The 22396-nt window shown below is 50.2% G+C and overlaps 2 protein-coding genes across 3 annotated transcripts; one reads left to right on the top strand and one right to left on the bottom strand.

The window, feature by feature from the left end:
• Positions 1-198: 198 nt before the first annotated feature.
• On the top strand, positions 199-11596 carry taf5l (TAF5-like RNA polymerase II, p300/CBP-associated factor (PCAF)-associated factor). 2 transcript variants are annotated; one of them, XM_069167945.1, is made up of 5 exons: positions 199-375; positions 6973-7117; positions 8484-8588; positions 8771-9528; positions 10349-11596. In XM_069167945.1, the coding sequence occupies exons 2-5, from the start codon at positions 6979-6981 to the stop codon at positions 11144-11146; spliced, it is 1800 nt and encodes a 599-aa protein (XP_069024046.1). In that variant the 5' UTR covers positions 199-375; positions 6973-6978; the 3' UTR covers positions 11147-11596. The 2 variants fall into 2 exon arrangements, with proteins under 2 accessions (XP_069024046.1, XP_069024045.1); XM_069167944.1 differs by having other exon boundaries at positions 200-375; positions 6976-7117.
• Positions 11597-12750: 1154 nt separating this feature from the next.
• cdc6 (cell division cycle 6 homolog (S. cerevisiae)) lies at positions 12751-21967 on the bottom strand. The gene is made up of 13 exons (XM_069168182.1): positions 21874-21967; positions 21302-21554; positions 18565-18856; positions 17892-18143; positions 17241-17440; positions 16992-17140; positions 16802-16908; positions 16266-16405; positions 16080-16180; positions 15910-15977; positions 15644-15819; positions 14100-14240; positions 12751-13148 (listed from the first exon to the last, which is right to left on the bottom strand). Exons 2-13 carry the CDS (start codon positions 21470-21472, stop codon positions 13056-13058), a joined length of 1890 nt encoding a protein of 629 aa, XP_069024283.1. The 5' UTR covers positions 21473-21554; positions 21874-21967; the 3' UTR covers positions 12751-13055.
• Between the last annotated feature and the right edge of the window lie 429 nt (positions 21968-22396).

Here is a 22396-nt window from a genome sequence, read left to right as displayed (position 1 = left end):
GTAGTTTTATTTATCTTATAAATAAAGTTACACAAAATTAAGTTACAACAAATTATTACTTTTAAGCTGCTTATTTTTCCTACAATATGACATCAAATGATCGTATATGATAAATGTATAAAGTGTTGACGTGCTGACGTGTTCAGGCCGCGACGCTTCCGTGAGGTTTCTGAACGGGTTCAGAGAGCAGAGCGACAGATCGACAGATCTGGCGTCGATAGATTCAGACTGCTGTCAGACAGGAGGAGGAGATCACCGAGGGATCGAACGAGCGGATGGAGGCGGCGTAGCTTCACCGGGACACCGGGCACGAGTTAAACCGCAGGCAGCTCACACACACTCACCGAGAAAGGGGGAAGAACAGCACGATATGCAGTGAGTATCCATTTCCAACAAGGTGCTTCGGGGCCGAATGAATCCTCTGACCCGGAGAGGAGCCGCCGGGCCGCCGCAGCCCCCCGGGACCGGGACCGTTAGCCCCGCTAGCCGGTTAGCTCGCTGCGTTCACGCTGATCAGATGTGGAAACGAGACCATTTATATTGGATTCGTTTTGCAGCTCCACTTGTCCCGGATTAACAGATGATCTGATTTCATAATTGGGCGTTTAACGGTGTTTTGTTTGTTTTCTGCGTCACGTCAGTGCTTTGTTGTGCTAGTTAGCTGGTTCGTTAGTTAGCTAGCTAGCTGCTGCACTCAAGATGTTTAATGTCGAAACGGAGAAGATGGAGTTGAATTTAAGTTCCGGAACAGAAACGCTCGGTTTCCTTCGGTCTCCTGACAGCTTGAAAACGGTCAGATTTGACTGTCTAGTGCCTCCGATGATCCGGTGGACTGGAGGATGAAAGAAAGGTGGAGGTGTCTTCTGAAACACGGTGGGGGGGGGGGGGGTGATGGTGGTGTGGTGTGGTGTGATGGTGGTGTGGGTGTGGTGTGGGTGTGGTGTGGTGTGATGGTGGTGTGGGTGTGATGTGGGTGTGGTGTGGTGTGATGTGATGTGATGGTGGTGTGATGTGGTGTGGGTGGTGTGGTGTGGGTGTGGTGTGGGTGTGGTGTGATGTGATGGTGGTGTGGGTGTGGTGTGATGTGGTGTGGGTGTGGTGTGGTGTGATGGTGGTGTGGGTGTGGTGTGGTATGATGTGATGGTGGTGTGGTGTGATGTGATGGTGGTGTGGGTGTGGTGTGATGGTGGTGTGGGTGTGGTGTGGGTGTGGTGTGGTGTGATGGTGGTGTGGGTGTGGGTGTGATGTGGTGTGGTGTGATGTGATGGTGGTGTGGGTGTGGTGTGATGGTGGTGTGGTGTGGTGTGGGTGTGGTGTGGTGTGGTGTGGTGTGATGTGATGGTGGTGTGGGTGTGGTGTGATGGTGGTGTGGGTGTGGTGTGGGTGTGGTGTGGTGTGATGGTGGTGTGGGTGTGGTGTGATGTGGTGTGGGTGTGATGGTGGTGTGGTGTGGGTGTGGTGTGATGTGATGGTGGTGTGGGTGTGGTGTGATGGTGGTGTGGGTGTGGTGTGGTGTGGGTGTGGTGTGGTGTGGGTGTGGTGTGATGGTGGTGTGGGTGTGGTGTGGTGTGATGGTGGTGTGGTGTGATGGTGTGGGTGTGGTGTGGTGTGGTGTGGGTGTGGTGTGATGTGATGGTGGTGTAGGTGTGGTGTGGGTGTGGTGTGATGTGGTGTGATGTGATGTGATGTGATGGTGGTGTGGGTGTGGTGTGATGTGGTGTGATGTGATGTGATGTGATGGTGGTGTGATGTGGTGTGGGTGTGGTGTGGTGTGGTGTGGGTGTGGTGTGATGTGATGGTGGTGTGGGTGTGGTGTGATGTGGTGTGATGTGATGTGATGTGATGGTGGTGTGATGTGGTGTGGGTGTGGTGTGGTGTGGTGTGGGTGTGATGTGATGGTGGTGTGGTGTGATGGTGGTGTGGGTGTGGTGTGGTGTGATGTGATGGTGGTGTGGGTGTGGTGTGATGTGGTGTGATGTGATGTGATGTGATGGTGGTGTGATGTGGTGTGGGTGTGGTGTGGTGTGGTGTGGGTGTGGTGTGATGTGATGGTGGTGTGGTGTGATGGTGGTGTGGGTGTGGTGTGGTGTGATGTGATGGTGGTGTGGGTGTGGTGTGATGGTGGTGTGGGTGTGGTGTGGTGTGATGGTGGTGTGGGTGTGGTGTGATGGTGTGGGTGTGGTGTGGTGTGGTGTGGGTGTGATGGTGGTGTGGGTGTGGTGTGGTGTGGTGTGATGTGATGGTGGTGTAGGTGTGGTGTGATGTGGGTGTGGTGTGATGGTGGTGTGGGTGTGGTGTGATGTGATGGTGGTGTGGGTGTGGTGTGATGGTGGTGTGGGTGTGGTGTGGTGTGGGTGTGATGTGGGTGTGGTGTGATGTGATGTGATGTGATGGTGGTGTGATGTGGTGTGGGTGTGGTGTGGTGTGGGTGTGGTGTGGGTGTGGTGTGATGTGATGGTGGTGTGGGTGTGGTGTGATGTGGTGTGGGTGTGGTGTGGTGTGATGGTGGTGTGGGTGTGGTGTGGTGTGATGGTGGTGTGGGTGTGATGTGGGTGTGGTGTGATGTGATGTGATGTGATGTGGTGTGGGTGTGGTGTGGGTGTGGTGTGATGTGATGGTGGTGTGGGTGTGGTGTGATGTGGTGTGGGTGTGGTGTGGTGTGATGGTGGTGTGGGTGTGGTGTGATGTGATGGTGGTGTGGTGTGGTGCGGGTGTGGTGTGGGTGTGGTGTGATGTGATGGTGGTGTGGGTGTGGTGTGATGGTGGTGTGGGTGTGGTGTGGGTGTGGTGTGATGTGATGGTGGTGTGGGTGTGGTGTGATGGTGGTGTGGGTGTGGTGTGGTGTGGGTGTGGTGTGGTGTGGGTGTGGTGTGATGTGATGGTGGTGTGGGTGTGGTGTGATGTGATGGTGGTGTGGGTGTGGTGTGATGGTGGTGTGGGTGTGGTGTGATGTGATGGTGGTGTGGGTGTGGTGTGATGGTGGTGTGGGTGTGGTGTGGTGTGGGTGTGGTGTGGTGTGGGTGTGGTGTGATGGTGGTGTGGGTGTGGTGTGGTGTGGGTGTGATGGTGGTGTGGGTGTGGTGTGGTGTGGGTGTGGTGTGATGTGATGGTGGTGTGGGTGTGGTGTGGTGTGATGTGATGTGATGGTGGTGTGGGTGTGGTGTGATGTGATGGTGGTGTGGGTGTGGTGTGATGGTGGTGTGGGTGTGGTGTGGTGTGGTGTGGGTGTGGTGTGATGTGATGGTGGTGTGGGTGTGGTGTGATGGTGGTGTGGGTGTGGTGTGGGTGTGGTGTGATGGTGGTGTGGGTGTGGTGTGGTGTGGTGTGGGTGTGATGGTGGTGTGGGTGTGGTGTGGTGTGGGTGTGATGGTGGTGTGGGTGTGGTGTGATGGTGGTGTGGGTGTGGTGTGGGTGTGGTGTGATGTGATGGTGGTGTGGGTGTGGTGTGATGTGGTGTGGGTGTGGTGTGGTGTGATGTGGTGTGGGTGTGGTGTGATGGTGGTGTGGGTGTGGTGTGGTGTGGGTGTGGTGTGATGTGATGGTGGTGTGGGTGTGGTGTGGTGTGATGGTGGTGTGGGTGTGGTGTGATGGTGGTGTGGGTGTGGTGTGGTGTGGGTGTGGGTGTGATGGTGGTGTGGGTGTGGTGTGATGGTGGTGTGGTTGTGATGGTGGTTGTGATGGTGGTGTGATGATGGGGTGGTTGTGATGGTGGTGTGATGGTGGTGTGATGGTGGTGTGGTTGTGATGGTGGTTGTGATGGTGGTTGTGATGGTGGTTGTGATGGTGGTGTGGTTGTGATGGTGGTTGTGATGGTGGTTGTGATGGTGTTGTGGTTGTGATGGTGGTTGTGATGGTGGTGTGATGGTGGTTGTGATGGTGGTTGTGATGGTGTTGTGGTTGTGATGGTGGTGTGGTTGTGATGGTGGTGTGATGGTGGTGTGATGGTGGTGTGATGGTGGTGTGGTTGTGATGGTGGTTGTGATGGTGGTTGTGATGGTGGTGTGGTTGTGATGGTGGTTGTGATGGTGGTTGTGATGGTGGTTGTGATGGTGGTGTGGTTGTGATGGTGGTTGTGATGGTGTTGTGGTTGTGATGGTGGTTGTGATGGTGGTGTGATGGTGGTTGTGATGGTGGTTGTGATGGTGTTGTGGTTGTGATGGTGGTGTGGTTGTGATGGTGGTGTGATGGTGGTGTGATGGTGGTGTGATGGTGGTGTGGTTGTGATGGTGGTTGTGATGGTGGTTGTGATGGTGGTGTGGTTGTGATGGTGGTTGTGATGGTGGTTGTGATGGTGTTGTGGTTGTGATGGTGGTTGTGATGGTGGTGTGATGGTGGTGTGATGGTGGTGTGATGGTGGTGTGGTTGTGATGGTGGTGTGATGGTGGTGTGATGGTGGTGTGGTTGTGATGGTGGTGTGTGATGGTGTTGTGGTTGTGATGGTGGTGTGATGGTGGTGTGATGGTGTTGTGGTTGTGATGGTGGTGTGGGTGTGGTGTGATGGTGGTGTGGGTGTGGTGTGGGTGTGGGTGTGATGGTGGTGTGGGTGTGGTGTGATGGTGGTGTGGTTGTGATGGTGGTTGTGATGGTGGTGTGATGATGGGGTGGTTGTGATGGTGGTGTGATGGTGGTGTGATGGTGGTGTGGTTGTGATGGTGGTTGTGATGGTGGTTGTGATGGTGGTTGTGATGGTGGTGTGGTTGTGATGGTGGTTGTGATGGTGGTTGTGATGGTGTTGTGGTTGTGATGGTGGTTGTGATGGTGGTGTGATGGTGGTGTGGTTGTGATGGTGGTTGTGATGGTGGTTGTGATGGTGGTTGTGATGGTGGTGTGGTTGTGATGGTGGTTGTGATGGTGGTTGTGATGGTGTTGTGGTTGTGATGGTGGTTGTGATGGTGGTGTGATGGTGGTGTGATGGTGGTGTGATGGTGGTGTGGTTGTGATGGTGGTGTGGTTGTGATGGTGGTGTGATGGTGGTGTGATGGTGGTGTGGTTGTGATGGTGGTGTGATGGTGTTGTGGTTGTGATGGTGGTGTGATGGTGGTGTGATGGTGTTGTGGTTGTGATGGTGGTGTGGGTGTGGTGTGATGGTGGTGTGGGTGTGGTGTTGGTGGTGTGGTGGGTGTGATGGTGGTGTGGGTGTGGTGTGATGGTGGTGTGGTTGTGATGGTGGTTGTGATGGTGGTGTGATGATGGGGTGGTTGTGATGGTGGTGTGATGGTGGTGTGATGGTGGTGTGGTTGTGATGGTGGTTGTGATGGTGGTTGTGATGGTGGTGTGGTTGTGATGGTGGTTGTGATGGTGGTTGTGATGGTGTTGTGGTTGTGATGGTGGTTGTGATGGTGGTGTGATGGTGGTTGTGATGGTGGTTGTGATGGTGGTGTGGTTGTGATGGTGGTTGTGATGGTGGTTGTGATGGTGTTGTGGTTGTGATGGTGGTGTGGTTGTGATGGTGGTGTGATGGTGGTGTGATGGTGGTGTGGTTGTGATGGTGGTGTGATGGTGGTGTGATGGTGGTGTGGTTGTGATGGTGGTTGTGATGGTGGTTGTGATGGTGGTTGTGATGGTGTTGTGGTTGTGATGGTGGTTGTGATGGTGGTGTGATGGTGGTGTGATGGTGGTGTGGTTGTGATGGTGGTTGTGATGGTGGTTGTGATGGTGTTGTGGTTGTGATGGTGGTGTGGTTGTGATGGTGGTGTGATGGTGGTGTGATGGTGGTGTGGTTGTGATGGTGGTTGTGATGGTGGTTGTGATGGTGGTTGTGATGGTGTTGTGGTTGTGATGGTGGTTGTGATGGTGGTGTGATGGTGGTGTGATGGTGGTGTGATGGTGGTGTGATGGTGGTGTGGTTGTGATGGTGGTGTGATGGTGGTGTGATGGTGTTGTGGTTGTGATGGTGGTGTGATGGTGGTTGTGATGGTGTTGTGGTTGTGATGGTGGTGTGGTTGTGATGGTGGTGTGATGGTGGTGTGATGGTGGTGTGGTTGTGATGGTGGTGTGATGGTGGTGTGATGGTGGTGTGGTTGTGATGGTGGTTGTGATGGTGGTTGTGATGGTGGTTGTGATGGTGTTGTGGTTGTGATGGTGGTGTGATGGTGGTTGTGATGGTGGTGTGATGGTGGTGTGGTTGTGATGGTGGTTGTGATGGTGGTTGTGATGGTGTTGTGGTTGTGATGGTGGTGTGGTTGTGATGGTGGTGTGATGGTGGTGTGATGGTGGTGTGGTTGTGATGGTGGTTGTGATGGTGGTTGTGATGGTGGTTGTGATGGTGTTGTGGTTGTGATGGTGGTTGTGATGGTGTTGTGGTTGTGATGGTGGTGTGGTTGTGATGGTGGTGTGATGGTGGTGTGATGGTGGTGTGGTTGTGATGGTGGTTGTGATGGTGGTTGTGATGGTGTTGTGGTTGTGATGGTGGTTGTGATGGTGGTGTGATGGTGGTGTGATGGTGGTGTGATGGTGGTGTGATGGTGGTGTGGTTGTGATGGTGGTGTGATGGTGTTGTGGTTGTGATGGTGGTGTGATGGTGGTTGTGATGGTGTTGTGGTTGTGATGGTGGTGTGATGGTGGTGTGATGGTGGTGTGATGGTGGTGTGGTTGTGATGGTGGTGTGGTTGTGATGGTGGTTGTGATGGTGTTGTGGTTGTGATGGTGGTGTGATGGTGGTTGTGATGGTGTTGTGGTTGTGATGGTGTTGTGGTTGTGATGGTGGTGTGATGGTGGTGTGATGGTGGTGTGGTTGTGATGGTGGTGTGATGGTGTTGTGGTTGTGATGGTGGTTGTGATGGTGTTGTGGTTGTGATGGTGTTGTGGTTGTGATGGTGGTGTGATGGTGGTGTGATGGTGGTGTGGTTGTGATGGTGGTGTGGTTGTGATGGTGGTGTGATGGTGGTTGTGATGGTGGTTGTGATGGTGTTGTGGTTGTGATGGTGGTGTGGTTGTGATGGTGGTGTGATGGTGGTGTGTGTTTGTGGTCAGCAGGTCATGAAGCGGGTCCGTACGGAGCAGATCCAGTACGCTGTGGCTCAGTACCTGAAGAGGAGGCAACATGTGGACACAGACGGCTCACTGAAAGGAGCCAAACTGTTCCAGTCAGCTGAAGAGATGGCAGCCAGCCTCACAGGTGATATGGAGGGGGTGGAGGGGGTGGAGGGGTGAAGGGGGTGGAGGGGTGGAGGGGGTGGAGGGGTGAAGGCGATGGAGGGGCGGAGGCGATGGAGGGGTGAAGGTAATGGAGGGGTGAAGGCGATGGAGGCGATGGAGGGGTGGAGGGGTGGAGGGGATGGAGGTGTGGAGGCAATGGAGGGATGGAGGGGTGGAGGCGATGGAGGGGTGGAGGGGATGGAGGGGTGGAGGCAATGGAGGGGTGGAGGGGATGGAGGGGCGGAGGCGATGGAGGGGTGAAGGCAATGGAGGGGTGGAGGGGATGGAGGGGCGGAGGCGATGGAGGGGTGAAGGCAATGGAGGGGTGGAGGGGATGGAGGTGTGGAGGCGATGGAGGCGGTGGAGGGGTGGAGGGGATGGAGGCAATGGAGGGATGGAGGGATGGAGGGGCGGAGGCGATGGAGGGGTGAAGGCGATGGAGGGGTGGAGGGGATGGAGGTGTGGAGGCAATGGAGGGGTGGAGGGGATGGAGGGGCGGAGGCGATGGAGGGGGTGAAGGCAATGGAGGGGTGGAGGGGATGGAGGGATGGAGGGGTGGAGGGGATGGAGGGGCGGAGGCGATGGAGGGGTGAAGGCAATGGAGGGGTGGAGGGGATGGAGGTGTGGAGGCGATGGAGGGGTGGAGGGGTGGAGGGGATGGAGGCAATGGAGGGATGGAGGGGTGGAGGCGATGGAGGGGCGGAGGCGATGGAGGGGTGAAGGCGATGGAGGGGTGGAGGGGATGGAGGTGTGGAGGCAATGGAGGGGTGGAGGGGATGGAGGGGCGGAGGCGATGGAGGGGTGAAGGCAATGGAGGGATGGAGGGGTGGAGGGGATGGAGGGGCGGAGGCGATGGAGGGGTGAAGGCAATGGAGGGGTGGAGGGGATGGAGGTGTGGAGGCGATGGAGGGGTGGAGGGGTGGAGGGGATGGAGGCAATGGAGGGATGGAGGGGTGGAGGCGATGGAGGGGCGGAGGCGATGGAGGGGTGAAGGCGATGGAGGGGTGGAGGGGGATGGAGGTGTGGAGGCAATGGAGGGGTGGAGGGGATGGAGGGGCGGAGGCGATGGAGGGGTGAAGGCAATGGAGGGATGGAGGGGTGGAGGGGATGGAGGGGCGGAGGCGATGGAGGGGTGAAGGCAATGGAGGGGTGGAGGGGATGGAGGTGTGGAGGCGATGGAGGGGTGGAGGCGATGGAGGGGGTGGAGGCGATAGAGGCCAGTTTATGGGCTCCATCAGGGAGAAGTTGTGATCGATTTACAGTTTTAATTTGACTTCCACTTGACAGTGCTGTATCCTCCCCCTCCTCCTCCTCCCTCCTCTTCTCCCCCCCCCCCCCCCGAGCAGTCCAGACTGAGTCGGGCTGTTCCAACGTGGTGTCAGCGTCTCCCTGCCAGTCTGACTCCCATCAGTATGAGGTCCAGTTCTCCAGGCTGCGCTCCTTCCTCTCAGGTAGGACCTGAGGACCTTCTGTCCTCCAGACGTGAACACTGTTGGTTCAGACACCTTGAAGCACTTTCCACTCGTCCTCCTGAAGAGTTTATGGACTCCGGAGTCACGTCGGATGTTTGTGAGCGGTTTGTCTTGGTTTTTGATCTCAAACCCTCCGACGTCTTTTTATTTCCCCTGAACAGAAGCAGACATCTCGTGGGCGGAGGAGGTGAGCGGCATCCTGTATCCGCTCTTCGTCTACCTCCACCTGGACATGGTGCGCTGCGGCCCGAAGGGGGCGGTAGACGGTTTCTACACCCGTTTCCACGGCGACTTCCTTCAGGACGGCGAGCGGCGCGCGACCGTCGAGCAGCTCCGCCACGTTGTCACCGCTCAGGACGTCGCCGCCAACCCCGAGCTGAGCGCCTTCCTGGAGCACAAGTACGTGGTCCACCTGGCGGAGCCGGCCTACGGCTACCTGCTGCGCTTCCTGCAGAGCGAGGACAACGGCGCCCTCTGCAGGGCCCTCAGCGCACACCTGCAGGTGGAGGTCACCGCCTCCAGGCGCACGGACTACCAGCTGTACGGCACCGCCGGCGGGGCGACCGCCGCCCCCAACTCCGCCTCCTCGTGGGCGGGGGTGGACGGAGGGGAGGGCGGGGAGGGGGTGGAGGTCCCCGCCGGCATCCCGCAGAGCGAAGTGGCGCTGGAGGCTCTGCGGGACTGCGTGAAGAAGGTCCGGGAGGGCCCGCCCTCGCTCACCACCGTCTGCTTCTACGCCTTCCACCACACGGAGCAGATGCTGACCGGCGCCGAGGTGTCGGCCGACAGCCGGCTGCTCGCCGCCGGCTTCGACAGCTCCGCCGTGAAGCTGTGGAGCCTCCGAGCGAGAAAGCTGAAGGCGCGACCGCATCGGGCCGACGTGTCGCGCATCCACCTGGCCTGTGACGTCCTGGAGGAGGTGAGGCGGCGCTGCCGGTGCATGCTGGGACGCGTTTCCTCTGCTTTCCTGATTCCTTCTGGATGTTTTCTTTCACTTGGTCAATCCACCTTTTGGTTTAGGAATCATTGCGATCGCAATAATTAACGCAAATTCAAGCAATATTTGCGGAACTTTCAACTTTAAACGGAACATTTTTACATTTCTGTCTTAGTTCTTTTATTTAAATATTGATTTCAGACCCTAAACATTCAAAACTGAAACGTATTTACTTTCCAGCACCCTGAAAACCCCCAAAATATATTCAGAATTTGTCCTTGTTGAATTGCAGATTGATTAACGATTAGATGAAAAAGATGTTTCATGATATTTGAACAGAAATACAATTAAAACATTCAGAGTTTGAATTACCTAAAAGAACCTAACACTGCTTATTTAATGTGACTCGACAGAAACATTTGATTGAATAGATGAAGATTTCAACCAAAGAAGCAGAAAGCAACTCAAACTCTAACAAACATTTGGTTTGATAAATTCATTAACAACTAATTAATCACTCAATTTGTGCCATTGCTGATCATTTATCAATCAAAAGTATCTTCAGTGTGATTATTGGTTGGTTTCCTCAGTCAGATATAATTATTAACTGGAATATTTTAGGATTTCAGACATTTTGTTGGACAGGAGACATTTGAAGACGTCTTCATGGTCTCCAGGAAACTACGTTGGACATTTTCTCAATTTGTTTTTGCCAGTTCAAATAATAGATGAAAACAGATTAAGCGAGAATAAAAAGGATGGTTGGTTCCAGCTCATCCAGATGTTCCCCGTGTCTCCTCAGGTGGACGAGGAGGACGCGTCCGGCAGCGAGGTGAAGACGCTGCGGGGTCACAGCGGCCCGGTGTTTCGGACCGCCTTCCTGACGGACAGCTCCGGGATGCTGTCCTGCTCCGAGGACACGACCATCCGCTACTGGGACCTGGGCAGCTTCACCAACACGGCTCTGTACCGCGGCCACGTGTACCCGGTGTGGGACGTGGACGTCAGCCCCTGCAGCCTCTACTTCGCCAGCTGCTCCAACGACCGCAGCGCTCGCCTCTGGACCTTCTCGCGGACCTACCCGCTGCGGCTCTACGCCGGACACCTGTCCGACGTCGACTGCGTCAAATTCCACCCGAACTCCAACTACCTGGCCACCGGCTCCACGGACAAGACCGTGCGGCTGTGGAGCACCCAGCAGGGGGCGTCGGTGCGGCTCTTCACCGGCCACCGCGGCCCGGTGCTATCGCTCGCGTTCTCGCCCAACGGGAAGTACTTGGCGTCCGCCGGCGAGGACCAGCGGGTGAAGCTGTGGGACTTGGCGTCGGGGACGTTGTTCAAAGACCTGCGGGGACACACGGACGGCGTCAGCAGTCTGTCCTTCAGCCCCGACAGCAGCCTGGTGGCGTCGGCGTCTCTGGACAACTCGGTGCGCGTGTGGGACGTCCGCAACTCCCACGGCGGGACGGCGGCCGACGGCTCGTCCGGCGAGATGGTGGGACTGTTCGCCGGGAACACCAGCAGCGTGCTCAACGTGCAGTTCATGGCCTGCAACCTGCTGCTGGTCACCGGCACCGCCCAGGAGAAGGCGGAGCCGTAGAACGGGTCGGTCCCTCGGCACCGCCCAGGAGAAGGCGGAGCCGTAGAACGGGTCGGTCCCTCGGCACCGCCCAGGAGAAGGCGGAGCCGTAGAACGGGTCGGTCCCTCGGCACCGCCCAGGAGAAGGCGGAGCCGTAGAACGGGTCGGTCCCTCGGCACCGCCCAGGAGAAGGCGGAGCCGTAGAACGGGTCGGTCCCTCGGCACCGCCCAGGAGAAGGCGGAGCCGTAGAACGGGTCGGCCTCATGTTTTCCTCACAGGTTAAATGGCACCAACAGGCTCAGACTTTGTTTTCCTCGTGAGTTTTTTAATGAAAAGACTGGCTTCATACTTTTTTTTTTTTTTATAAATCACAAGTCTCCCTCTTCAGAAAGATGCTTTGATATTCATTTATAGATAAATATTACAAAAACATGTTCACTGGATGTCAGAATTAAAGAGTTCCTCAGTTTCTCGTTGACCTGATTATTAAACAGTGTTGAGGTTCTTTGCTGTTCTGCACCATCAAAACAAAATATGGTTATTGGTTAATATCGGTTTTACCCAAAAGAGAAAATAGCACAAAGAAAAAAAGACGTGACTGAAGTGCATCAGCTGGTTCTGGAAATATAAACGTGATTGAACACAGAATTTACAAGATAAAAGATTTGTGGCAGAAACAGACGGACAACTAAGATAATGATACCACAATATCAGACCAACATCATACAGCAAGTAGCTCTGCCCCCAGAGATCTGATTGGTCAACTGAACATCTGGAACAAATCATCATGACATCACATCCTGCTCATCACTACAAATATCCCTCCACCTCCTCAATGGAATATAGAATTAGAACTGAGTTTCATATAACATGTAATATAATGTAGTTTCTACTTGTTCTAGTTCTATTAAATGACCCATTTGGTGAAGTCGGGTCTCTTTTGGTCCTTTTTGGTCGCTCCGAGCACCCGTACCGTAACACCACGGATAGTCACGCACTTACAATCCTAGAGGAGGCTAGCTGGACCGGTTTGGTTTGAACACATGACACGGAGCTAAAATGTTAAAAACACATGAGAACATGGATATCTTTGTTCATCAGATATCTTTGTTCACCAGATATCTTTGTTCATCAGATATCTTTGTTCATCGGATATCTTTGTTCATCAGATATCTTTGTTCATCAGATATCTTTGTTCACCAGATATCTTTGTTCATCAAATATCTTTGTTCCTCTGATATCTTTGTTCATCGGATATCTTTGTTCATCAGATATCTTTGTTCACCAGATATCTTTGTTCCTCAGATATCTTTGTTCCAACCAGACTGAGCTCACTGATCAGTTTAGTGTTTCTATGTTCTGTATTTATTTAGATGGAGACTAGAAATCCTCTCCGTTGCTAGGTGGTTGCTAAGGGTCCGACTACTTCTTGGAGTAGGAAACATTGCGTATGTTACATAAGAGTACTAACGCGACTGGTTGTTTTCCAGTTCTTAGTCATACCCCATGTGTTGCCGTGGAAACGGAGATCACGCTAACAGTTAATTGCTCCACAATATGAACACATTTAGATTAAATACTTTATTTTGTCTTTATGACTTCAAAGCAAAGCCTTGTGAAATATTGCTTAATTTAAAAAACCAATAGAATTGATTTCAATGGATCTTATTCATCACTTTCTCACACTGCAAATGTCTGTATATTTGTTTATTTACAGAATAAAAACTGCAACAAATGCTGTTATTTAACAACCGCTGTGACATTAACATTTTCTAACAACGTAGTTATGAACAGACACCAGCTGGAGAAAATATTAAGAATTCATTTAAACTTTTTCCAAAAATACTGTACAAAGTCCGGGCAAAAATTTGAATAAAAGATCAAATTCAACTTAAAAAAAGTGAGCTAAAAAGGAAGTAAGTTGTGCATCAGGAGGGAAGTCCTGCAGCGAGGATGCTGCCCAGCAGCGTCCGGTCCTTCAGAGCGTTCTCCACGTCGCTCTCCTCGATCTTCAGGAACACCTGCAGGAGACAGGAAGCAGGAACACGTCTTTAAAACCAGACGGAGCACCAGCACCCAGAAAAACTATCAAATAAGAGCCGTCATCTCCACTACAAGTCATTTAAACCTAAAAAGAAGACCTTCGGTAGAGAAACTGACAATAAAAACAAACATTCAGTCAATAGATTCAACAAAATCTAAAAAGAGCATCCGTGTTTCCATGACGACGCGTTGATGACCCGTTGCCGTTGACGACGCGCAGCCTCATTCACTAATATGAGCGTAGAAATGTTGTTACTGTGCTCACGCAAAATCACAATTCATGACACGCGTTCTCACCACATCCCGCTTTGTTTGAAATAATAATAACAACAACAACAACAACATAATTATGAGCTGAGGTATCGGCCAGGTTCGCCCCAACAATGACCGATACAGGAGCTTAAAACGTGAAGGCAGTGAATTATTAACATGAATATAAAAGGAAAACGTCGTATAAACGGATGGAAGTGATGACATCATCCACGGGTAATTTATTTATAATATGTGTGAATATTTGAATTACGTTAATAACCGATGAGGATTAAAGGTTTCACGGTTCGCCTGTTTGATGCTTTTGGTCAACGCATTAGTGAATTAACGGTTTTCAATATTGTCGTTTATTAAATCCTTTCTTAATGATTAAAGTTTTGAGAAGCTAAAAGGTGTGTTTACATGTTCTCAGTCATCATCTGTTCCTCCTCATGAGCTCGTTCTACATCCAACAATCCCAGATTAGTGAAAACGTCTCAGCAGATGAACAGGTCGTCACAAATAACCAACAATTCAAACAACAACTCCAGACGCACAATAAAGAGACAAACCCGTAAGATCAGACTCCAGCTGTGAGCAGCAGGAAGATGAAAGCCTGATGAGAGTTCATCTCTTGGTCATCGTGGTTGTGTTGTGTTGTGTTGTGTTGCGTTGTGTACCTTGGTGAGTCGAGCCTCTTTAGCCTTCTTCAGAGCGACGACTCCTCGACTCTCCAGCAGGCTGCAGAGCGACAGACACTCGGCCTGACCGACCGCACACACCTGCTGCCGGACGCACACCCGGCTGTACACCTCGTGGAGCTGGAACACAAACACACTGCTCACTACACACACCGACAACACACTGCTCACTACACACACCGACAACACACTACACACACCGACAACACACAACACACACCGACAACACACTGCTCACTACACACACCGACAACACACAACACACACCGACAACACACTGCTCACACCGACAACACACTGCTCACTACACACACCGACAACACACAACACACACCGACAACACACTGCTCACACCGACAACACACTGCTCACTACACACACTGACAACACACTGCTCACTACACACACCGACAACACACTGCTCACTACACACACTGACAACACACTGCTCACTACACACACCGACAACACACTACACATACAACACACTGCTCACTACACACACCGACAACACACTACACACCGACAACACGCTGCAGCGCCTCCTGCAGGTCGACCCGGTGAAATGAATCCTAATATTTATTAGTTAATCAGAACCTCCAGAACGAGTTTGTTTGTGATTGTTTTGATCAAAATGTTTGATTTTCTCAGATTTACGATATAATTTGTGAAGTTTTAAGTGAGGTTTTTTTGCGTAAAATTGCAGGAATTAGAAAAAGAAATTGCAAATCACAAAGAAAAAATTTTAATCACCACCTGATAAAGTAGTAAATGTGTAATCACTTCCTGTGATAATAATCCTGCTGCACATCAGAGATATTTGAGTTTTGATCTTTTTTAATTTATTTATTGAACTTGGAGAACCGTGGAGATAAAAGCTTCTAAAAGGTCCTAAAAGGTCCTAAAAGCTGCGTATGTTTCCAGAACAGACCGTCTGTGACTGGAATATAGAAACAAGGACATCAGCCTTTCAAAATAAGAGCTTTAGATGCTGTTTAATTCATGTTCATTCAACACATAGACCTGCTGGATGAAACAAACAAAGAGACGTCTCTGACAACTGGACGTGTGGAGAAAACTCATTTAACATCCAGTAATATGGAATCACTTCCTCTGATCACAAACATTTAATCATCATTTTAATGTGAAGAACACATTTCCCACAAACCCCGTCACTTCCTGTTTCTCCTCTTGTTCCTGTTTCTCCGGTGAACAGAGTTTTATTTGGAGATGAAAACAGGAGCAGAGACTTTCTGGTTGAAATGAGGAGTTATTGTTGGTAATAAAGAGAGTTTAGTTTGAAAAGATTTACTTTATGTTTTAATACTTTCAGATTCTGATGACGACGTTTTTTGTGCAAAAATTATTGGGATCACAAGATGGTGATTTCCTGGAGGGACTGATTACGCTTTAATTAACGTGGACGAGATCATGAATGAACTCATGTTCCTTCCTGATGATTTCATGAGGTGTTAATGCAGGAATGAATCCTTAATATGTCATAGTTCTGTTCCTGAACTCACCTTCCCCAGGATGACCTCTTTGCTCTTCCCGGTGCGACTGACCAGCAGGAGGCAGCAGACCAGCAGCTTCTGCTGCAGAGGGAAACTCTCGCCCGTCGAGTCGCCGCCCTGCGACATGCGGTCGCCGTACACCTCCGACAGAACCCGCGCCACCTGCGGGAGGCCGACCCGGGACGCTGCGGACGGAGAAGAGCTTCAGCCGGCGTTCACGCAACGATCTGACCTCCGACACGGTCACCGCACCGCGAACACAAACATGGACTCACCTTTACCTGCAGCGCCGGGATCGGTTGCTTTCTTTCTCTCGTCAGACTCGACGACCTCAACGGCTCTCCTGAAAAAAAACACGAGAAAATCAAACTAACGTCAGTAAAGAGCTGCGAGACGCGAACGGAAAGAATCCAGCCGAGGACACAAACGTTCAGCTCGTCTCTACCTGCAGATGTCCAGAGCCTTCCTGGCGTCTCCGGAGACCGCCGACACCTTCCGGGCACAGAACTGGACCGCCGAGGCGTCGAGGAGCCCGTCGGCCGACGCCTGATAGGAGACACACAGATCAGACGTGAAGACGCCACCAGGGACGCTCAAATCAAAAAACACTGAATCGCACAGCGCCGCGTACCTGAGCGAGGCGGTCCTGTACGATGGCCGTGAGCTCCTGCCGGCTGTAGGGAGGGAAGTGGAGCAGCAGGGGGCGACAGTGAGGCCGAGCCTGCAGCCGGGGCAGGATGCGGTCCGTCAGATCCAGAGCGTTGGCGATACCTGCACAGGTGTTACAGGAGGGTCGGGTTACAGGCGGCTTTGTACAAACACACATAACTGGATCTATACAAGAGCACACGTATGTAACTTCAAGCATGCAAACAACACGTGTTCATTTTAAACAGACTGGATATAGGTTAGGTTAGGTAGTTACTTTATTAATCCCCGAGGGGACATTTTTTATATAAAAGATATAAAAGAGTTCCTAGCTTCAGGTCTATAAAATGGTTCTGATCCAGAAGTGTCTTCAGCTGCAATACCAGCGAGTGCCACTAGAGGTCGGCTCCAAAAAGCCTCCGGCTCCATAGACTCCCATTCAACTTCTCTCATCAAGTCCAAAGTGAATAAAATGTGTCCATCAGTTATCTCGGTGTTGTTAGCAGACGGCGTCCTTACCGACGAGACAGAGACGTGACCCGGGCAGATACGGCCACTCGAAGATGGTGTAGAGGACATCTTGAGTTCTGCTGTCCAGCTGATCCATCTCATCCAGAACCAGCAGCCTGACGGGGAAGAAAGACGGAGTCAGTCTCTGGCGTCCTCTGAGGGGTCGTGACCTTTGAACCGGAGAACCCAAAAGACTCACACAGCGGGCCCCGGGGCCGTCAGGAACCGCTGCAGCCCGTTTGGCCCGCCGGACGCCTTCAGCTTGTCGGCCAGCAGAGGGAAGACGGCGTGGGAGCTCCTCAGACTCATGCAGTTCACCACCACCGTCTGCACGCTCGCCAGCTCGGCCTGACGACACGGAAACAACGACACGACACTCAGCGACCAAACGACAACAACCCCGAGAAGAGATCAGCTGTTCGTCCTTCAGAGAACGTTTCCGGCTCACCTCCATCTCCTGCAGCACACAGCTGAAACACGCCGTCTTGCCGGTTCCCGGAGCTCCGGAGACGTAGAGGCTGCCGGGGAGGCGGCGCAGCGCCGTCTCCTCCAGGAAGGAGCGGATGGAGGTCCGCTCGGCCTCCCGGGACAGCAGGCGCTCGGGCACGGCGGTGTGCAGCGCCTGCTTCACGCCGTGGAACCGCGAGTCTGTGGAGAAGTCGCGGTTAATAACGCCGTCGAGAAAAGAAACACAAACTAAACGCAAGTCTGATTACTGAAGCTGAACTGGAGGACGACGTGGACATCATTTCTGGTTTGATCCATAAACTCATAAAAAACTTCAAGTGACTGGTTTTAACCACAAAGTCTAAAGATTTTGCATCAATAAAGAAAAATAATGAGATCAATTTTCTGTTTTTCCTTTAAAAAGATGAAAACTTATCAGCTGCTAGTTTACTAAAGTAAATCAGTTACAGACACTCAGATATAAATATGTGCTTGGTTCTTTTTTAAATGGTTTTCAGTTGTGTGTAAATATTATTATTATAAATAAGTTGTTGCCCGTAAATGGTCGAGAAGTAATACAAATAAACTGATAAAATAAAGTCCAGATTCCTGGATCACAGGTGTTTCCTAGATGGATCATTGGTTTTCATACTTTCTGCAAACAGCCGAGTGACCGCGGGACTCTTCCTGGACTTGTGGCCGAGGCTCCGGCTCGCCGTCTCCTGGCGCCTCGGCGGCGACCCGTCGGCGGGGGAGCACGGCGAGGACGGAACCAGCCGGCGACGGGCCGACACCGGCGAGTTCTCGTCGAAGCCCAGTTTTCGCGGTGAAGACGACGCCGGCTTGCTCTGCTTCGGCGGGGAACCCTGCAGCACGGCGCCGAGGTTGCAGCCGTTGTCATCACCTTGACAAACAAAATACTCGTTAAGCCTTTTACGGAAATGACCTCATCACGTGAACGCATCACCTCCAACATATCTGAACTAATCAAACGCCTCCTTCTATAAAAACATTACATAAAAAACATTATTCCTTCCATCTTTTTTCTACTTTTGTGAAATATATTAGTAAAACTCATGTTTTTTTTCTCTTTCTTTTTTGATGATTTATGACATCAGAACTTTGTTATATTGCACAAAAGACATTGCAGCCGTTTCTATAGACGGGCAGCCGGTGCCGTGGAAACTGGACCCGCAGTGAGTGGAAATGTGACTTTGAGCCCAGAAACTGTTTGTGGTTTTTTTCCTTGTCTAATACGAGTCAGTGGTTTTAGATCTTGAAGGTGGAGAAAACATTTACACCAGAATAAATAAAAGACCTCTCACCTGCACGCTTCCGAGGGCTGAGAGGAAGCCGGGTCTGCGGTGAGGGCGGCGCTGCCGGGCGTCGGGGTGACAGAGGAGTGAGTCGGTGGGGGAGACATCTGGGTGACAGAGAGCCGGGAGGTTTCGGGGAGATCGGTGCCATCCGGGTCGGGGCCCGAGGTCCGGGCTCGGTCGGTGAGGGAGCCGGCGGTTTCTTGGACTGGGAAGAAATTCTGCAGGATTTGCGTCGAGGGAACGCCAGCGTGGGCTGAGCTCCGTCCTGAGGGCGCCTGCTGGGCATGTCGGGTTCAACCTGAAACAAAGACGGGGAAAAAAAACCTGGAAATGAACCTTCAAGTCTCTAATGTTGATGCAGAGTTCAGATTTATCCCCACATGAAGTCTGAATCTGGTTAATATTAATTCATTGATATTAATTAATATAAGAGATGTGACATGGAAAACATTCGTATTCACTTTAATGGGTCAATAGGTTTTTCTTTGAGTTGCTGGAGAGAGAAAAAACCCAGCAAAATATAGACTGGAACAGATCTCAGAGATTCATTTCTGGATAAAAAATTAATTAATTAGCAAAAATTCAAACAAGTAGAAAAACTTCCAAGCTCCCAAATACAGACACTGAAAAAGGTTTAAAAAATAACCTCATTACGGTGGTTTCTATTTTTTTTGTTTTTTATTCATAAAAACGGCCTTCACATCCCAAGCTCCTAATTTTACCGGTTAAACTGATGGGAAAAAGGATTTGTCTCTTCCTCTTGTTTGCGTTGTGGCTCCGGAAAGTCTCTTGTCAAGCAGACAATGTCCGATGTGTTTGATTTTGAACCAAGCCTCTTGAGTAATTTTTCCAACATAATTGGTCCTTCGAGCCGGATCCCAACATCTCCTCCTCTCTCCGGACACATCCTGAAACCGTGAAAGACCTCAGTTTGGACATTGGTGAGATCAGGACTGACTGGAGAGAGGACGAGTGACGGGATCCTAGAACAAGGCTGATTCACCATCAAAACATCGGACACCCGGGTAAGACAACTTCTTTTGTTGTTGTTTTGATCTAAAGAGTAGACTAGGTAAACTAAAGAGTCTGAGTAGATTAGGTAAACTAAAGAGTCTGAGTAGACTAGGTAAACTAAAGAGTGTGAGTAGATTAGGTAAACTAAAGAGTCTGAATAGATTAGGTAAACTAAAGAGTGTGAGTAGATTAGGTAAACTAAAGAGTGTGAGTAGATTAGGTAAACTAAAGAGTCTGAATAGATTAGGTAAACTAAACGGTCTGAATAGATTAGGTAAACTAAAGAGTCTGAGCAGACTAGGTAAACTAAACGGTCTGAATAGATTAGGTAAACTAAAGAGTCTGAGCAGACTAGGTAAACTAAAGAGTCTGAGTAGATTAGGTAAACTAAAGAGTCTGAGTAGACTAGGTAAACTAAAGAGTCTGAGTAGACTAGGTAAACTAAAGAGTGTGAGTAGATTAGGTAAACTAAAGAGTCTGAGTAGATTAGGTAAACTAAAGAGTCTGAATAGATTAGGTAAACTAAACGGTCTGAATAGATTAGGTAAACTAAAGAGTCTGAGCAGACTAGGTAAACTAAAGAGTCTGAGTAGATTAGGTAAACTAAAGAGTCTGAGTAGATTAGGTAAACTAAACGGTCTGAATAGATTAGGTAAACTAAAGAGTCTGAGCAGACTAGGTAAACTAAAGAGTCTGAGTAGATTAGGTAAACTAAAGAGTCTGAGTAGATTAGGTAAACTAAACGGTCTGAATAGATTAGGTAAACTAAAGAGTCTGAGCAGATTAGGTAAACTAAAGAGTCTGAGTAGATTAGGTAAACTAAACGGTCTGAATAGATTAGGTAAACTAAAGAGTGTGAGTAGACTAGGTAAACTAAAGAGTCTGAGTAGATTAGGTAAACTAAAGAGTCTGAGTAGATTAGGTAAACTAAAGAGTGTGAGTAGACCAGGTAAACTAAAGAGTCTGAGTAGATTAGGTAAACTAAAGAGTCTGAGTAGATTAGGTAAACTAAAGAGTGTGAGTAGACCAGGTAAACTAAAGAGTGTGAGTAGAGTAGGTAAACTAAAGAGTCTGAGTAGATTAGGTAAACTAAACGGTCTGAATAGATTAGGTAAACTAAAGAGTGTGAGTAGACCAGGTAAACTAAAGAGTCTGAGTAGATTAGGTAAACTAAAGAGTGTGAGTAGACCAGGTAAACTAAAGAGTGTGAGTAGATTAGGTAAACTAAAGAGTGTGAGTAGATTAGGTAAACTAAAGAGTCTGAGTAGATTAGGTAAACTAAAGAGTGTGAGTAGACTAGGTAAACTAAAGAGTGTGAGTAGAGTAGGTAAACTAAAGAGTGTGAGTAGATTAGGTAAACTAAAGAGTCTGAGTAGATTAGGTAAACTAAAGAGTGTGAGTAGACCAGGTAAACTAAAGAGTGTGAGTAGAGTAGGTAAACTAAAGAGTGTGAGTAGATTAGGTAAACTAAAGAGTCTGAGTAGATTAGGTAAACTAAAGAGTGTGAGTAGACTAGGTAAACTAAACGGTACACTGTATAAAGACCGGTTGCTCAGGTGGACTCCATACTAACTGGTTGGCTCACAGATAGAAAAAATGGGATTATGCTGTAATCAGATCGAAGAGATCCCTCTGGAGGGAGACGTGAAACACATGCACTCAAAAGGTGCAGATTACATCAAATATTTTAAAAAATGGTCAAAGAAACACGGATTCAAGGGGAAACTACCAGTGACAGGCTGGTCCTCCCAGTGTTCAGAGATGTGCGGCCCTTTAGAGCCAACAACTGTGATGAAGAAGATGTTCCTCGTGATTCTGTTGTTCTGTCCTTGTTCTGTTGGACTAAACAGGAGGGATGTGATGGAAGGATGTGTCCTCGCGTCGCATTGTGAGGGTACATGAGAATAAAAGTCCGATGTGTCTGGTTCTGAACCGAGTCGGGTTTCCAACATCAACGATCTCTCGTCTCGTCGGACATTTTCCTGTAAACTTACAAACATCATGATGAGCTTCAGACCAACGGTGCAGCGAAGTGAACTAATGGCGCCAAACACCGGCGTCGTCATTAAAACAAGTACTGTGGCTGAATGTGAAACGTATCAGCTCAAAGGAAGAAATGATCTGATTTCATCGACACATGACGTGAAGAAAAGAAGTTAGTTGCGTTGTTTTAGACGAAAAACGAGCAAACAACCAACTAAGTTTCAAACAGACCCGCCTGCTCAACTCACTTCCGCCTTTTGATTAACAAACTATTTGACCTCTGTTTACTTCCACGTGCGTGTTTGATGAACGGTTTACCTTTGTCGAAAGTAGAAAGAAGTCCTTTTAGCTCAAAGTAGAGTATCCCCTCTCGGCCCGTCCGTCTCCTCCGTCTCCTCCGGCACACTGAACACAAAACTGGCGCCAAATGGTGTCCAGCTCCTCCTCGATCAGCTGCGGTTCCCGCCACAGCTCTCTGATTGGTTAGTGATACAGCGTCCGCGATGCTCATTGATTGGGCGTTTCCTGGACGGGATGTTACGTCAGTGTTGCCATGACGCGCTCAGCCCGGCGGTGGGAGTTTCAATCGAGGGCTGTTTTGGCGGAATATAATTTTTCCCGGGAACTTCAGTGTTGTTGTTCTTAAGTACGGTTTCATAATTCACTCTTTGGGCCAGTTGATGACGTCACTCTCCTTTTAATTTACGGTGCCACAAAGTCACCTGAAATGTTGACTTCCTGTGAATGATGACGGTTTATTCAAAGAGCTGCGATCTAAAACTGATGTAGTTTCTAATAAGTATTTATGTAGTCGTACTGATGACGTTTGTACGATACATCC

This window comes from Embiotoca jacksoni, unplaced genomic scaffold (assembly GCF_022577435.1).
Source record: "Embiotoca jacksoni isolate LCO1_2020_lvr unplaced genomic scaffold, fEmbJac1.0.p SCAF_4, whole genome shotgun sequence".
In the NCBI taxonomy this organism is placed as follows: domain Eukaryota; kingdom Metazoa; phylum Chordata; class Actinopteri; family Embiotocidae; genus Embiotoca; species Embiotoca jacksoni.
The sequence above is the reverse complement of the archived record's forward strand: the minus strand, read 5'-3'. Positions and strand labels throughout refer to the sequence as shown.

Excerpts from the sequence above, each read along its gene's own strand:
- taf5l (XM_069167945.1), top strand. The coding sequence starts at position 6,979 with ATGAAGCGGGTCCGTACGGAGCAGATCCAGTACGCTGTGGCTCAGTAC. Across the intron at positions 7,118-8,483 it reads GATGGCAGCCAGCCTCACAG|TCCAGACTGAGTCGGGCTGT; the intron begins GTGATATGGAGG and ends CCCCCCGAGCAG. Across the intron at positions 9,529-10,348 it reads CCTGTGACGTCCTGGAGGAG|GTGGACGAGGAGGACGCGTC; the intron begins GTGAGGCGGCGC and ends GTGTCTCCTCAG.
- cdc6 (XM_069168182.1), bottom strand. The coding sequence starts at position 21,472 with ATGTACCCTCACAATGCGACGCGAGGACACATCCTTCCATCACATCCC. Across the intron at positions 15,978-16,079 it reads AAGGCTCTGGACATCTGCAG|GAGAGCCGTTGAGGTCGTCG; the intron begins GTAGAGACGAGC and ends GTTTTTTTTCAG. Across the intron at positions 13,149-14,099 it reads AAGAGGCTCGACTCACCAAG|GTGTTCCTGAAGATCGAGGA; the intron begins GTACACAACGCA and ends TGTCTCCTGCAG.